This window comes from Oncorhynchus mykiss, chromosome 1 (assembly GCF_013265735.2).
Source record: "Oncorhynchus mykiss isolate Arlee chromosome 1, USDA_OmykA_1.1, whole genome shotgun sequence".
In the NCBI taxonomy this organism is placed as follows: domain Eukaryota; kingdom Metazoa; phylum Chordata; class Actinopteri; order Salmoniformes; family Salmonidae; genus Oncorhynchus; species Oncorhynchus mykiss.
In genome coordinates this window covers 19,076,805-19,092,181 of record NC_048565.1, presented here as the reverse complement: position 1 = coordinate 19,092,181, position 15,377 = coordinate 19,076,805, and the positions used below count along the sequence as shown (strand labels likewise).

Here is a 15,377-nt window from a genome sequence, read left to right as displayed (position 1 = left end):
CCATAGACAAGTTGTTGAGTACCTTTTGTGAGCTCTTTAAACTTAAAGCATTGTGTGAATTATAAGACGGCAAAAGGGGCTATAAATCCATGTTCTCCAATAACACTAAAAGCCTATCTTTGTCATGTTTTAATGGAATAACTAGAAGCATCATGTAGCCTAGCTAATGTGATTGACACAAAACTGGTCCTCTCTGCAATCTTACTTAAAATGCAAAGTACCCAGCATCGACATAAGCGCACAAGCTGGTCAGTCATCATTGATCACATCTAGTAGGTAGCTGCAGGCATACGGTATCACTACTCACTTCATAGCTATCACAGTGTAGCAGTGTAATAATATGTATATATTAATACACTGTTATTACAGTAACTGTTCGTGTTATTACAATGTTATAATAGTCAAATTGTGTAGCTTGCTAGCTAGTATTGTTCAGCTGGCAAGCTATCTAAGCTTACCTAGCTAACTATATATAGCTAGCCTTCTAGCTCGCTATAGCTAACTAACGTTGAAATATGTTGGTATGTTTTGGTTGCATACCTCCTGCTCTTCTGTCTTGTATCTACATCTAAATATTTATGAAACATATCTCAAAATATCTTTCCTCAAATGAGCATTAACGTTAGCTAGCTTGTTCATTTTTCAAGCAAGCTAACGGTAGCTAGCCCACTAGCCAGGCTAGCTAACTAGCTTTCTAACGGTACTCTCTTCAAGCTTACTGTCAAGGCCTTGTCCCATCCAGCTAGCAAGCTAAATACCTTCGGTATTTGTCTTCTTTCTTATACAAATTGGATAAAGAGCACACCACTAAAAACGGCAGGTCATCAGCATGCACACCAGCTAGACTGAAAGTCCACTGCATAATATTGAATACATTCCAGTAACATTACCTGGGTGAGAGATGTGAGTGCTGCCATCTTCCCTGTTGCTGCGGGAACGCACACACCCTCCAGTTCGTAGACAACACCACCTCCTAGTGGACAAACTTGTGCATGGCACTATGAAATTATAGTCTTTCAAACGTGTGGAAATTGTCATATTGTTTCAAGCAGTAATGTAAAGTACTTAAGTATAAAAAATGTAAAGTACCACTTAAGTAGTTTTTAGGGTATCTGTACTTTAGTTTACTATTTTTTTATTTTTGACAACTTTTACATTTACTTCACTACATTCCTAAAGAAAATGTTTTACGTTTTAATTTATTTTCCCTGACAACCAAAAGTACTCTTCACATTTTGAATGCTTAGCAGGACAGGAAAAGTGTCTAATTTATGCACTTATCAAGAGAACATTGCTGGTCATCCTTACTACCTCTGATCTTACAGTCTCACTAAACACACATGCTTTGATTGTAAATTGTTGGAGTGTGCCCTGGCTTTCCGTACAATAAAAAAAAACAAGAAAGTGTTGCTATTTAATTTGAAACTATTTATACTTTTACTTTTTTAGCAATTATATTATATACTTTTGATACTTAGTATTCAGACCCGTTGACTTGTTCCACATTTTGTTCCGTTACAACCTTATACTAAAAAATCTAGCATCAATCTACACACAATACCCCATAATGACAAAGCAAAAGCTGATTTTTAGACATTTTTTGCAAATGTATAAAACATTTAAAACTGAAATATTCAGACCATTTACTCAATACTTTGTTGAAGCACCTTTGGCAGCGATTGCAGCCTCAAGTCTTCTTGGGTTTGGAGCGGCAGCGTAGCCTAGTGTGTTGGACTATTAACCAAAGGTTGCAAGTTCAAATCCCTGAGCTGACAAGTACAGTTCTGCCCCTTGTTCTGCCCCTGAACAAGGCAGTTAACCCACTGCCCATGAACAAGGCAGTTAACCCACTGCCCCTGAACAAGGTAGTTAAACCACAATGTAGGCTGTCATTGAAAATAAGAATTTGTTCTTAACTGACTTGCCTAGTTGAATAAAGCTTTAAAAAAAAAATGTTTTCTTGGGTTTGACGCTACAAGCTTGGCACACCTGTATTTGGGGAGTTTCTCCCAAACTTCTCAGCAGATCCTCTATTAGGTTGGATGGGGAGTTTCAGGTCTCTCCTAAGATGTTCGATCAGGTTTAAGTCCGGGCTCTGGCTGGGCCACTCAAGGACATTCAGAGACTTGTCGCGAAGCCACTACTGCATTGTCTTGGCTGTGTGTTTTTGGTCGTTGTCCTGTTAGAAGGTGATCCAGTCTGAGGTCCTGAGCTCTCTGGAGCAGGTTTTCATCTGTACTTTGCTCTGTTCATCTTTCCCTCAAGCCTGACTAGTCTCCCAGTCCCTGCCACTGAAAAACATTGCCACTGCATGATGCTGCCACAACCATGCTTCACTGTAGGGATGGTGCCAGGTTTCCTCCAGACGTGACGCTTGGCATTCAGGCCGAAGGGTTCAATCTTGGTTTCATCAGACTAGAGAAACTTATTTCACATGGTCTGAGAGTCCACATGGTCTGAGAGTCCTTAACTCCAAACAGGATGTCATGTGCCTTTTACTGAGGAGTGGCTTCTGTCTGGCCACTCTACCATAAAGGCCTGATTGGTGGGGTGCTGAAGAGATGGTTGTCCTTCTGGAAGGTTCTCCCATCTCAACAGAGGAACTCTGGAGCTCTGTCAGAGTGACCATTTGGTTCTTGGTCACCTCCCTGACCAAGGCCCTTCTCCCCCGATTGCTCAGTTTGGCAGGGCTGCCAGCTCTAGGAAGAGTCTTGGTGGTTCCAAACTTCTTCCATTTAAGAATGATGGAGGCAACTGTGTTCTTGGGGACCTTCAATGCTGCAGAAATTGTTTGATATCCTTCCCCAGATCTGTGCCTCGACACAATCCTCAACACAATTTTGCTCTGACAAGCACTGTCAACTGACATGCACTGTCAATATGTCAAATGAATTTAATTTCATGGACTCCAATCAAGTTGTAGAAACATCTCAAAGATGATCAATGGAAACAGGATACACCTGAGCTCAATTCCGAGTCTCATAGAAAAGGGTCTGAATAGTTATGTAAATAGGGTATTTAAAAAAAAAAAAATGTTTTCACTTTGTCGTTATAGGGTATTGTGTGCAAATTGATGAGGAAATGTAATTTAGAATTAGAATAAGGCTGTAACTTAAAAAAAATTGGAAAAAGGGAAGGGGTCTGAATACTTTCCAAATGCATTGTAAGTAAACTCAGCAACAATAAAAAAAAAACATCCTCTCGCTGTCAACTGTGTTTATTTTCAGCAAACTTAACATGTGTAAATATTTGTATGAACATAACAAGATTCAACAACTGAGACATAAACTGAACAAGTTCCACAGACATGTGATTAACATAAATGAAATAATTTGTCCCTGAACAAAGGGGGGGCGTCAAAATCAAAAGTAACAGTCTGGTGTGGCCACCAGCTGCATTAAGTACTGCAGTGCATCTTCTCCTTGTGCACTGCTCCAGATTTGCCAGTTCTTGCTGTGAGATGTTACCCCAATCATCCACCAAGGCACCTGCAAGTTCCCGGACATAGCCCTCATCCTCCGATCCAACAGGTCCTAGACGTGCTCAATGGGATTGAGATTCAGGCTCTTCGCTGGCCATGGCAGAACACTGACATTCCTGTCTTGCAGGAAATCATGCACAGAATGAGCAGCATTGTCATACTGGAGGGTCATGTCAGGATGAGCCTGCAGGAAGAGTACCACATGAGTGAGGAGGATGTCTTCCATGTAACGCATAGCGTTGAGATTGCCTGCAATGACAACAAGCTCAGTCCGATGATTCTGTGACACACTGCCCCAGGCCATGACGGACCCTCCACCTCCAAATCGATCCCGCTCCAGAGTACAGGCCTCGGTGTAACGCTCATTCCTTCGATGATAAATGTGAATCTGACCATCACCCCTGGTGAGACAAAACCGTGACTCGTCAGTGAAGAACAATTTTTGCCAGTCCTGTCTGGTCCAGCGATGGTGGGTTTGTGCCCATAGGCGACGTTGTTGCCGGTGATGCCGGTGACATTGCAATTTATTTCCCTGGCCACATCTGCAGTCCTCATGCCTCCTTGCAGCATGCCTAAGGCACATTCATGCAGATGAGCAGGGACCCTGGTCACCTTTCTTTTGGTGTTTTTCAGAGTCAGTAGAAAGGCATCTTTAATGTCCTAAGTTTTCATAACTGTGACCTTAATTGCCTACCATCTGTAAGCTGTTAGTGTCTTAATGACTTTTCCACAGGTGCATGTTCATTAATTGTTTATGGTTCATTGAACAAGCATGGGAAACGGTGTTTAAACCCTTTACAATGAAGATCTGTGAAGTAATTATCTTTGAAAGACAGGGTCCTGAAAAAGGGACGTTTCTTTTTTTTTTGCTGAGTTTATGTTTAAAATCAAATACTTTTAGACTTTTACTCAAGTAATATTTTACTGGGTGACTTTCACTTTTACTTTAGTCATTTTCTATTAAAGTATCTTTACTTTTACTCAAGAATAACAATTGGGTACTTTTTCCACCATTGGATTCAAGATGCATAGTCTTGTGTAATCATAACCAATGACACAATTTTAAAGCTTTGAAAACCTATTTATTGTACATAACGCTGAAACAATAACCTTAAAAAACATTCAGCAAACCTTCAAGTGGTGCATTTAAGGCTAAATCCCTATGCATTATTGTAGTTTCAAATAAGAAAAAACAAAAAGTTAAACAACAAAACAAAATGATAAAAATCAATATCATCACTCCTGTGGTTCCACAGCATGCCATAGCTCAGCTTAAGTCTGTTATAAAACTCATGCAATCAACCAACCAACCTACATCGCTCAGAGCAACAGTCTTCACAATAAAGAGGCTTATTTTGCAAAAGCTGAAATCAACTCCATGTACATTATGATACAGAAAGTCAGCTGGGTCAATCTTTCTCGTCTACACACAAGAAAAAAGAAAAAGCAGAGGCCTGTGTTGCGTGTTGTTCACACAAAACTGGGTGGTTTCTAGCACTTCCAGAACTTCACTGCACTTTTAACACCCTTTATAGGATGGCTGTTTGATTATGATAGTCAATATAAATCCTATGGCACTCATCTATGAATAATTAAAATACACATTTTGACTAACCATGGACCTATAAAACAATCTGTACACAATTTTGCACAAACAAACAATTAATCTTCAACAAAATGAGACTAACCTCAAGGCATGGTAGAGTGGATAAAAAAAACGTACAGCATGATTTATTTTGACATGATACATTAAGGATCAGGGGCAATCAAAACACACAAGAAAGTGTTCAGGGAGAACAGAATTAGGTGTGCATAACATGCTTATGAAATAATAACAAAGGGCTCAAACTAAAAAATCAAATCAAAATATAGAGGAAAACTCTCTTGGTAAATAGTGTGGTCTACAGCTTATCATTAGAACTAGCTTTCAAGTGTTGAGCAAGTATTTGTAAAAAACAACTATGTTGCTCAAACGTCATTTAGTGCAGTCATATGGTACCTTACAGTGAAACTACACTGGGACACATCTGGAACCATGCTGCTACTCTCTGTTTTCCATATATGCATAGTCACTTTAACTATACATTCATGTACATACTACCTCAATTAGCCCGACTAACCGGTGCCCCCGCACATTGGCTACTGGACTATCTGCATTGTGTCCCGCCACCCGCCAACCCCTCTTTTTCGCTACTGCTACTCTCTGTTCATCATACTTGCATAGTCACATTAACCATATCTACATGTACATACTACCTCAATCAGCCCGACTAACCGGTGCCTGTATATAGCCTCACTACTGTTATAGCCTCACTACTGTTATTATTCACTGTCTTTCATTGTTGTTTTTTATTTCCTTACTTATCTATTGTTAACCTAATACCTATTTTCTACACTGATGGTTAGGGCCTGTAACTAAGCATTTCACTCTAAGGTTGTATTCGGCACACGTGACAAATAAACTTTGAATTTATTTGATCTGAAATCCAGGATTACTCATCATGTCTCATCTTACAGTGAAACTACACTGGGACACATCTGGAACCAAATCCAGGATTTCTCTTTATGTCTCATCTTACAGTGTTATCACATTTCAATATCAATAACATAACTTCCTTATCTTTTACACAAATGATTATACATAAACAATAGCAACATTAATTCTGTAAAAGTAAAATAAAGTGCCAAAATAACTTTCCAACATTGATATGACATTTAATTTACAAAATATCTGAGTTACCTTTATATGAAAAAACAAACAATAAACAAGTTCCATGGCCATTTTGCTGGTTTTGTCACTTTATCACGGGAAACTCAAGTATATTCTCCCAAGAGTTGAGGCCCACATAGCAAACACAAATCAAAGTATGTTTGGGGTTTCCTTTAAGAGAGGTTGAAAAGCAATATATGGTGAGGCAAACATCCACTGTAACTCTATGGATGGACACGGCACAAGCAGCAGTGATAACAGCAGTGATAGCAGCAGTAATAGCAGCAGTGATAGCAGCAGTAATATCAGCAGTGATAGCAGCAGTGATAGCAGCAGTAATAGCCACAGTAATAGCAGCAGTGACAGGAGCAGTAATAGCAGCAGTGATAGCAGCAGTAATAGCAGCAGTGATAGCAGCAGTGATAGCAGTAGTAATAGCAGCAGTAATAGCAGCAGTGATAGCAGTAGTAATAGCAGCAGTGATAGCAGCAGTGATAGCAGTAGTAATACCGCAGTGATAGCAGCAGTAATAGCAGTAGTAATACAGCAGTGATAGCAGCAGTAATAGCAGCAGTGATAGCAGCAGTAATAGCAGCAGTGACAGCAGCAGTGATAGCAGCAGTGATAGCAGCAGTGATAGCAGTAGTAATAGCAGCAGTAATAGCAGCAGTGATAGCAGTAGTAATAGCAGCAGTGATAGCAGCAGTGATAGCAGCAGTGATAGCAGTAGTAATAGCAGCAGTAATAGCAGCAGTGATAGCAGTAGTGACAGCAGCAGTAATAGCATCTGTAATAGCAGCAGTAATAGCAGCAGTAATAGCAGTAGTAATACAGCAGTGATAGCAGCAGTAATAGCAGCAGTGATAGCAGTAGTGATAGCAGCAGTAATAGCAGCAGTGATAGCAGTAGTGATAGCAGCAGTAATAGCAGCAGTGATAGCAGCAGTGATAGCAGTAGTAATACCGCAGTGATAGCAGCAGTAATAGCAGTAGTAATACAGCAGTGATAGCAGCAGTAATAGCAGCAGTGATAGCAGTAGTGACAGCAGCAGTAATAGCATCTGTAATAGCAGCAGTAATAGCAGCAGTGATAGCAGTAGTAATAGCAGCAGTGATAGCAGTAGTAATAGCAGCAGTAATAGTAGCAATGGTCGCAGTGATAGCATCAGTAATAGCAGCAGTAATAGCAGCAATAATTGCAGTGATAGCAGCAGTAATAACAGCAGTGATAGCAGCAGTGATAGCAGCAGTAATAGCAGTAGTGATAGCAGCAGTAATAGCAGCAATAATTGCAGTGATAGCAGCAGTAATAACAGCAGTGATAGCAGCAGTGATAGCATCAGTAATAGCAGCAATAATTGCAGTGATAGCAGCAGTAATAACAGCAGTGATAGCAGCAGTGATAGCAGCAGTAATAGCAGCAGTGATAGCAGCAGTAATAGCAGCAGTGATAGCAGCAGTAATGGCAGCAGTGAGCAAGAGAGACCACTGAGAGCTAACATACTCAGAGAGAATGGAGAAGGCATAGCTTACAGTAACTAAACATCACGTCTTTGTCCAATGACAAGTCACTTTTGGTAACCTTTTCCACTCCTTCCTTCCAAATCACATTTTGTAGCACTATCACTCGTTCTCTAGCCCTCCATTCTTCCCCTTCATGCTGACGCATGCACATTCACTCGTCATCAAATGTTTGTTGGAGCAGGAAATTAGCAGCTAAATTCTCGTTCTTCTCACATGCGAAATATGCTTGAATGACAAGTCCCTCTGGAAATCCCAAGGCTTTTAACTGTAATGAAAACACATAGGCAATTGTCAGCTCAGAAACACATAACCAATGACACAGCGAGCTTCGCATTGAGAAAGTGATATAAATGAGTTCAATCTCAATTATTAAACATAAATACTCATACCCTCTCGATGGCCTCCTTCTCTTGTGGGGTGACCTGGATGTAGTTAGTCTGTGGCGCCCCCTGGGACTGAACTCCCTCCTCTACCATCTCTCCTCCTTGGGGCTCGTTCAGCATCTGCACAAACCGCTCCTGGTGCTGGGTGATTTGCTGCAAAGAAAGAACATCATCATATAAACCCTTACGAATACAAATAATGATTTCCTTTTTAGTAGGTTAAGTCAAAACAGAATCTAAAGGGCAGAATATTTACAACCTCCCATAAAACCAGATTGGGTCTGGAAAGCCAAGCCGATGAGCATGGCTACGTGGATGGAGAGAGACTGCATGCAGTCACTGGGATGTCCAGTCTCCCCACTGACCTGCAGCAGCTGGGGGTTGTCTCTGCCTAGCTGCTGGAGCAGGGCAGGAAGGAGAGCTGGGTTCTGCTGGATGACCTGTCTCATCTGCTGGAACTGTGGCTGGTTCCTCAAAAACTCCAGGGGGTTCTCATCCCCAGTACTTCCACCAGTACCACCAGTAAGCCCACCAATCAGCCCACCAGACGAGGGGGGCTGCTGGGTTGAAGACACTGCGCCTGCTGCAAAACAAGAATTAATGGACATAGAGTTCAAAGACCTATATGAAACACAGTTCTGAGCTGACAATGTGCGTCCAGAGAAATTATTGGTTGGTATGAGAGACACATGGGCCTGGTAAAAGAACAAGAGTAGAGTGGGTGGGTAGGTGGTCTCACTCGTGGCTGCTGGTGGGGGCTGGGCTCTATCTGTGGCTGGAGCAGGGGCTGGGGCAGGAGTAGGGACAGTGGGGTTGAGGTTGGCCAGAGCTGTGTGTAGGAACGCCTCCGGTGGCAGAACGTCAGCCTCGGCTGGAATCCCCTGGATGAAGTAGAGATAAGAATTGATGATGCCTCGGGACAATTAAATAATAATAATGAAGTGCATTTATATTGCTCTCTCCTAAGTTCTCAAAGCGCTTTGCATTGTAAGGGAGACAGATGGATAAACACACAATGAACTGTATACAGCTTTGAGACTGAAAATCATGTTTTATCCCGTGCATACAGAATATGCACACTGTCAGTTTGTGGAAAAGAGTGTGGTGGAGCATAGGAATTAGCTCCACTGCTCCCAGGTCATAATACACTCATCTACCATTAAATCACTGATAGGATGGAAACTCACCATTAGCAGGTACTCCACGGCTCTGTCTGGGTTGTTGTAACTGGCTCGCAGCGCTGCAATAACCTGCTCCCTTTCATATCCCATAGACATGATTTCAGACACTAGATTCTCATATGCCTGTCCTGTCACTGTCTCATGAAGAGAGGGGGAAAATATACAGGGTCATAAATCAATGGGAAGATGAAGCATGATATTTTGATGTGAAAGATTAGACTAGTCTCTTGATTACCCAGTATTGACGCTGCTTCTTCCAGGAGACTTAAGTCATCAACAAGGCTGTGAGAGAATTTTTTGTTGTTGATCAAAACAGACACATTTATGAACTAAAAACATGTTTGCCATACACATCTTTAAACAATCTAAGATATAAAATATTTTATCAGAAGTCAATACCTGGAGGAGGAGAGGGCTGGTGGTGTAGCAAAAGGCTGTTCAGGGTGCTCCCCCTCAGGCTTTACCTCTGAGAGGGAGGATGCTGCTGCAGCTGGGGCTGCACTCGTCCCCAGGGCTGCAGGGGGAAAAGAAGCAGGGGCTGGTACAGGGGGTGTGAAGAACTCCACTGCTTGTGTGAGGCTTGAGGTAGGGGCAGGTGTGGATGTTGGGGACAGGGTGGAGATCTCCATGGGGGCAGGGGATGAGGTAGGTCGGGCAATGTCAGAGAGGGACAACCCAGAAACAGCAGGAGGTGCAGGGGCAGGAGCAGGGGTAGAGGCTGGGGCTGCCAGAGGAGAAATCTGTGGAGTAGCTGGAGGTTTGGGCTGTAGGGAGACAACAAACAAGACTGCCCAGAGATGACCACTGTGACTACAGACAACTACCTCATCTTTAGACATCAATAAATAATATATTTCTACAAATACAAATTACTAACTACTGCTTCCACTGCCATTAATGCTGTAATGACAGTATCATAAGCACACACATAAATCTTGTATGTCCTTTGTTAAAGTTTACTATCAATTAATCAATAAAATAAGGAACTCGTATAATATCCTCACATATGAATGGCTACCAAGAAAATCCATTAAAACAGTGTTGAAATCTTACCTTTGTAACCATGACCACCAGAAAGTTGTTCTCATCAATTCTGTAGTCTTTTAGAGGTATGTCATCATTCAAGATTTTGCCTACCAAAACACAACAAGAAGAACCTGCTCAATGACACTGAACAAAAATATAAAATGCAACATGCATGCAAAGATTTTACTGGGTTACAGTTTATATACGGAAATAAATAATCTTAAATGAATTCATTAGGCCCTAATCTATTGATTTCACATGACTGGGAATACAGATCTGTTGGTCACAGATACCTTAAAAAAAGGTAGTGGGTGTGGATCAGAAAACCATTCAGTATCTGGTGTGACCACCATTTGCCTAATGCCACGCGACATACAGTGTGGCAAAAAAGTATTTAGTCAGCCACCAATTGTGCAAGTTCTCCCACTTAAAAAGATGAGAGAGGCCTGTAATTTTCATCATAGGTACACTTCAACTATGACAGACAAAATGAGAAAAAAAATCCAGAAAATCACTTTGTAGGATTTTTAATTAATTTATTTGCAAATTATGGTGGAAAATAAGTATTTGGTCAATAAAAAAAGTTTCTCAATACTTTGTTGTATACCCTTTGTTGGCATTTACAGAGGTCAAACGTTTTCTGTAAGTCTTCACAAGGTTTTCAAACACTGTTGCTGGAATTTTGGCCCATTCCTCCATGCAGTGATGTTTTGGGGCTGTTGTTGGGCAACACGGACTTTCAACTCCCTCCAAAGATTTGGAGACTGGCTAGGCCACTCCAGGACCGTGAAATGCTTCTTACGAAGCCACTCCTTCATTGCCCGGGCGGTGTGTTTGGGATCATTGTCATGCTGAAAGACCCAGCCACGTTTCATCTTCAATGCCCTTGCTGATGGAAGGAGGTTTTGACTCAAAATCTCACGATACATGGCCCCATTCATTCTTTCCTTTACACGGATCAGTCGTCCTATTCCCTTTGCAGAAAAACAGCCCCAAAGCATGATGTTTCCACCCCCATGCTTCACTGTAGGTATGGTGTTTTTTGGATGCAACTCAGCATTCTTTGTCCTCCAAACACGACGAGTTGGGGTTTTACCAAAAAGTTATATTTTGGTTTCATCTGACCATATGACATTCTCCCAATCTTCTTCTGGATCATCCAAATGCTCTCTAGCAAACTTCAGACGGGCCTGGACATGTACTGGCTTAAGCAGGGGGACACGTCTGGCACTGCAGGATTTGAGTCCCTGGCGGCGTAGTGTGTTACTGATGGTAGGCTTTGTTACTTTGGTCCCAGCTCTCTGCAGGTCATTCACTAGGTCCCCCTGTGTGGTTGTGGGATTTTTGCTCACCGTTCTTGTGATCATTTTGACCCCACGGGGTGAGATCTTGCGTGGAGCCCCAGATTGAGGGAGATTATCAGTGGTCTTGTATGTCTTCCATTTCCTAATAATTGCTCCCACAGTTGATTTCTTCAAACCAAGCTGCTTACCTATTGCAGATTCAGTATTCCCAGCCTGGTGCAGGTCTACAATTTTGTTTCTGGTGTCCTTTGACAGCTCTTTGGTCTTGGCCATAGTGGAGTTTGAAGTGTGACTGTTTGCGGTTGTGGACAGGTCTTTTATACTGATAACAAGTTCAAAGAGGTGCCATTAATACAGGTAACGAGTGGAGGACAGAGGAGCCTCTTAAAGAAGAAGTTACAGGTCTGTGAGAGCCAGAAATCTTGCTTGTTTGTAGGTGACCAAATACTTATTTTCCACCATAATTTGCAAAAAAATTAATTGAAAATCCTACAATGTGATTTTCTGGATTTTTTTTCTCAGTTTGTCTGTCATAGTTGAAGTGTACCTATGATGAAAATTACAGGCCTCTCTCATCTGTTTAAGTGGGAGAACTTGCACAATTGGTGTTTGACTAAATACTTTTTTTGCCCCACTGTATCTCCTTTGCATAGAGTCATCAGGCTGTTGATTGTGGCCTGTGAATGTTGTCCCACTCCTCTCCAATGGCGGTGTGAATTTACTGGAAATTGGCGGGAACTGGAACATCGTCGTACACGTCGATCCAGAGCATCCCAAACATGCTCAATGGGTGACATGTCTGGTGAGTATGCAGGCCGTGGAAGAACTGTGACATTTTCAGCTTCCAGGAATTGTGTACAGATCCTTGTGACATGGGGCCCTGCATTATCATGCTGAAACATGAGGTGATGGCGGTGGATGAATGGCACGACCATGGGTCTTAGGATCTCATCATGGTACCTCTGTGCATTCAAATTGCCAAATTGCCAAAATACAATTGTGTTCATTGTCCGTAGCTTATGCCTGCCCATACCATAACCCCACCACCACCATGAGGCACTCTGTTCAGCAAACCGCTCGCCTACACAACATCATACACGCTGTCTGCCATCTACCCAGTACAGTTGAAACCGGGATTCATCCATGAAGAGCACACTTCTCCAGTGTGCCAGTGGCCATTGAAGGTGAGCATTTCCCCACTAAAGTATGTTATGACACCGAACTGCAGTCAGGTCAAGACCCTGGTGAGGGCAACAAGCATGCAGATGAGCTTCTCTGAGACGGTTTTGACAGTTTGTGCAGAAATCCTTCGGTTGTGCAAACCCACAGTTTCATCAGCTGTCCGGGAGGCTGGTCTCAGATGATCCCGCAGGTGAAGAAGCCAGATGTGGAGGTCCTGGGCTGGCATGGTTACACGTGATCTGCGGTTGTGAGGCCGTTTGGACGTACTGACAAATTCTCTGAAACGACGGTTTATGGTAGAGAAATGAACATTCAATTCTCCTGCAACAGTTCTGGTGAACATTCCTGCTGTCAGCATGCCAATTGCATGCTCCCTCAAAACTTGAGACATCTGTGTCATTGTGTTGTGTGAAAAAACTGCAAATTTTAGAGTGGCCTTTTATTGTGTCCAACACAAAGTGCACCTGTGTAATGATTATGCTGTTTAATCATCTTCTTGAAATGCCACACCTGTCAGATGGATGGATTATCTTGGCAAAGGAGAAATGCTCACTAACAGGGATGTAAACAAATTTGAGGGAAATACTATTTTCGTGCATATGGAAATTTTGTGGGATCTTTTATTTAGGCTCATGAAATATAGGACCAACACTTTATATGTTGCGTTTATATTTTTGTTCAGTCTAGATCTATAGGCTACAACATTCCTGATGTGTCCGATAGATATTCAAGATGCAGTTAGTGATTAACTGCTGTTTTACCTGCGTAGATTAATTTTTGCCCTGTGGCTGGATAGCCATCCTTCCCTTTTTCAGTCTCAATCTTCTCCTTCAGGGCTTTTACCTGCCAATAACATAACATAATGACAAGCTGTTAAATAGGACTAGAGATAGAACACATTTAGTTTGATCTCTACGGGCAGGGCATTCTTCTGATTAGTTCTCTGAGGAGAGCACCTCTCCTGGACCTCCTGGACCTAATGAGGTGACACATTATACTGTATGTCTCAGCTCCGTCATAAAGCAGAATCTTTGAGGATTATGGGATTGGAAGTGGAAAGCTGTGAGCCTGTGATTCACATTCTGCCATTACTTCACCTTGTTGTGAGTGCGTCAAGGCAGTACACAGATATTTTTTATAGACAGATGCATTTCAATGGCTCTACATTCCCTTATGTGATACACCATACATGTATTTTTAAAGTTGACACACTATACACAAGTTAATGATACAGTAATACATGTTCCAGTTCTAAAACTGAGCTGTAGAGTTGCTCACCAGACAGTGTTATTACCAGCAATGTAATATATCTCTCAGTCAATTAGCAATACAGGCCTAGGGAAAGAATTTGTAAAGCAGATGCCATAGCTTGTACACAGTCATACTACTATTTACATTTATCTAAAGGTTGAGTGTTACTCAATCTTGGTCCTGTGGAACCTCAGGGGATGCAGGCTTTTGTTCCATCCCAGTGCTACTGCTAATTACTAACACACCTGATTCAACAAATCAGGGTCTTGCTAATCAGATGTTTGTATCTAAACCATTTTCCCAGGTGAGTTGACTGAGAAAGCATTCTCAATGACAGCAGAAAGCTGCTCTAAAGGTAGAACCCTAAAGGTCACTGCTATGTAAGGGGCTATGGTAGTTGCATTCTAAAGGGGAAACGTCACCTGTGAATTAAGCCAAATATAGAGCAGATAAATATGCAAAGAGGATGTGTTGACATTGGAAAGGTATTGAAAACAGCAAACAATCATAATATTGTGTAAGAAACCATTTTAAAATACATTTTAATAAACAAGAGCCCCCCAATGTATAGTCTACGTTATTTAAAAAAATACAATTGTTGTAGAATATCTCAAATGCATTAAATAATGTATATTGTTATTAACCTTATCTTTGTATTGTTAATTGTACAGCCTCTCAAACTGTTTTTTCAATGGTAGTGTATAAACAAATATAGCATAACAAATGTACATAACGCCCCCCTCCACCCGATTCCTATAGTCCAAAAAAGGGGGTATACGAGATCCGCTCTATGGTATCGAGACCTGGGCTTGTCAAATCTTGCGTCATCATTCATGAGAATACAGCCAGGCAATCTCAGGCGCCACGAATATCGCCATTTGACAACAACACCTGTTAAAATGTGACATGAAGAATGACAACATTATATAAAATAGCATCCCCCTCTCCAGATTAAATCGCATTGTCCAAGGCCCTGGTTGCTCCCAGCCCCTCGGCCTCAAGCATTTTTACTGGAGTCACTAACTTAACTTCCACTACTTACCGTTAGTTCTGGATCTATTTCTATTTTAAACGTTTGCTGCTGAAGAGTCTTCAGCGTTATCGACAGCATCTTCAAGACGATTCCCGATAATTGCCAGACGCTAAAGGGCTCTACACCAGTTTCTGTAGGCTACTGTTGCCACAGTAGGACCTAGTTGTGTGACTCAGCTATCACTGTATTGGTTGTGTTGTAGTCAGACGCCATCTACTTGCTGCCTGAGACAAGACATACTGCTGGGGCTACGGCTATACCACGTGAATCTAAATGATTGTGCATATGATTTACCCAATATCA

General features: G+C 41.8%; 2 protein-coding genes across 9 annotated transcripts in view; both read right to left on the bottom strand.

Moving 5' to 3' along the window:
• The window catches only part of eps15l1a (epidermal growth factor receptor pathway substrate 15-like 1a), a 30,701-nt gene extending 29,744 nt beyond the window's left edge, over window positions 1-957 (bottom strand). For 7 of the 8 annotated variants that reach the window (XM_036962367.1, XM_036962172.1, XM_036962239.1 and 4 more), the window contains exon 1: window positions 891-957. In XM_036962367.1, the coding sequence (XP_036818262.1) occupies window positions 891-917 (27 nt within the window). In that variant the 5' untranslated portion in view covers window positions 918-957. The remainder of the gene's footprint in view (window positions 1-890) is intronic. The other variant, XM_036962325.1, reaches the window with a different exon arrangement.
• Window positions 958-7,526: 6,569 nt separating this feature from the next.
• Window positions 7,527-15,358, bottom strand: rad23ab (RAD23 homolog A, nucleotide excision repair protein b). Its single transcript, XM_021578349.2, has 10 exons — window positions 15,084-15,358; window positions 13,552-13,633; window positions 10,332-10,411; window positions 9,678-10,042; window positions 9,514-9,560; window positions 9,285-9,412; window positions 8,837-8,978; window positions 8,463-8,680; window positions 8,104-8,250; window positions 7,527-7,979 (listed from the first exon to the last, which is right to left on the bottom strand). The coding sequence occupies exons 1-10, from the start codon at window positions 15,150-15,152 to the stop codon at window positions 7,866-7,868; spliced, it is 1,392 nt and encodes a 463-aa protein (XP_021434024.2). The 5' UTR covers window positions 15,153-15,358; the 3' UTR covers window positions 7,527-7,865.
• Window positions 15,359-15,377: the final 19 nt, after the last annotated feature.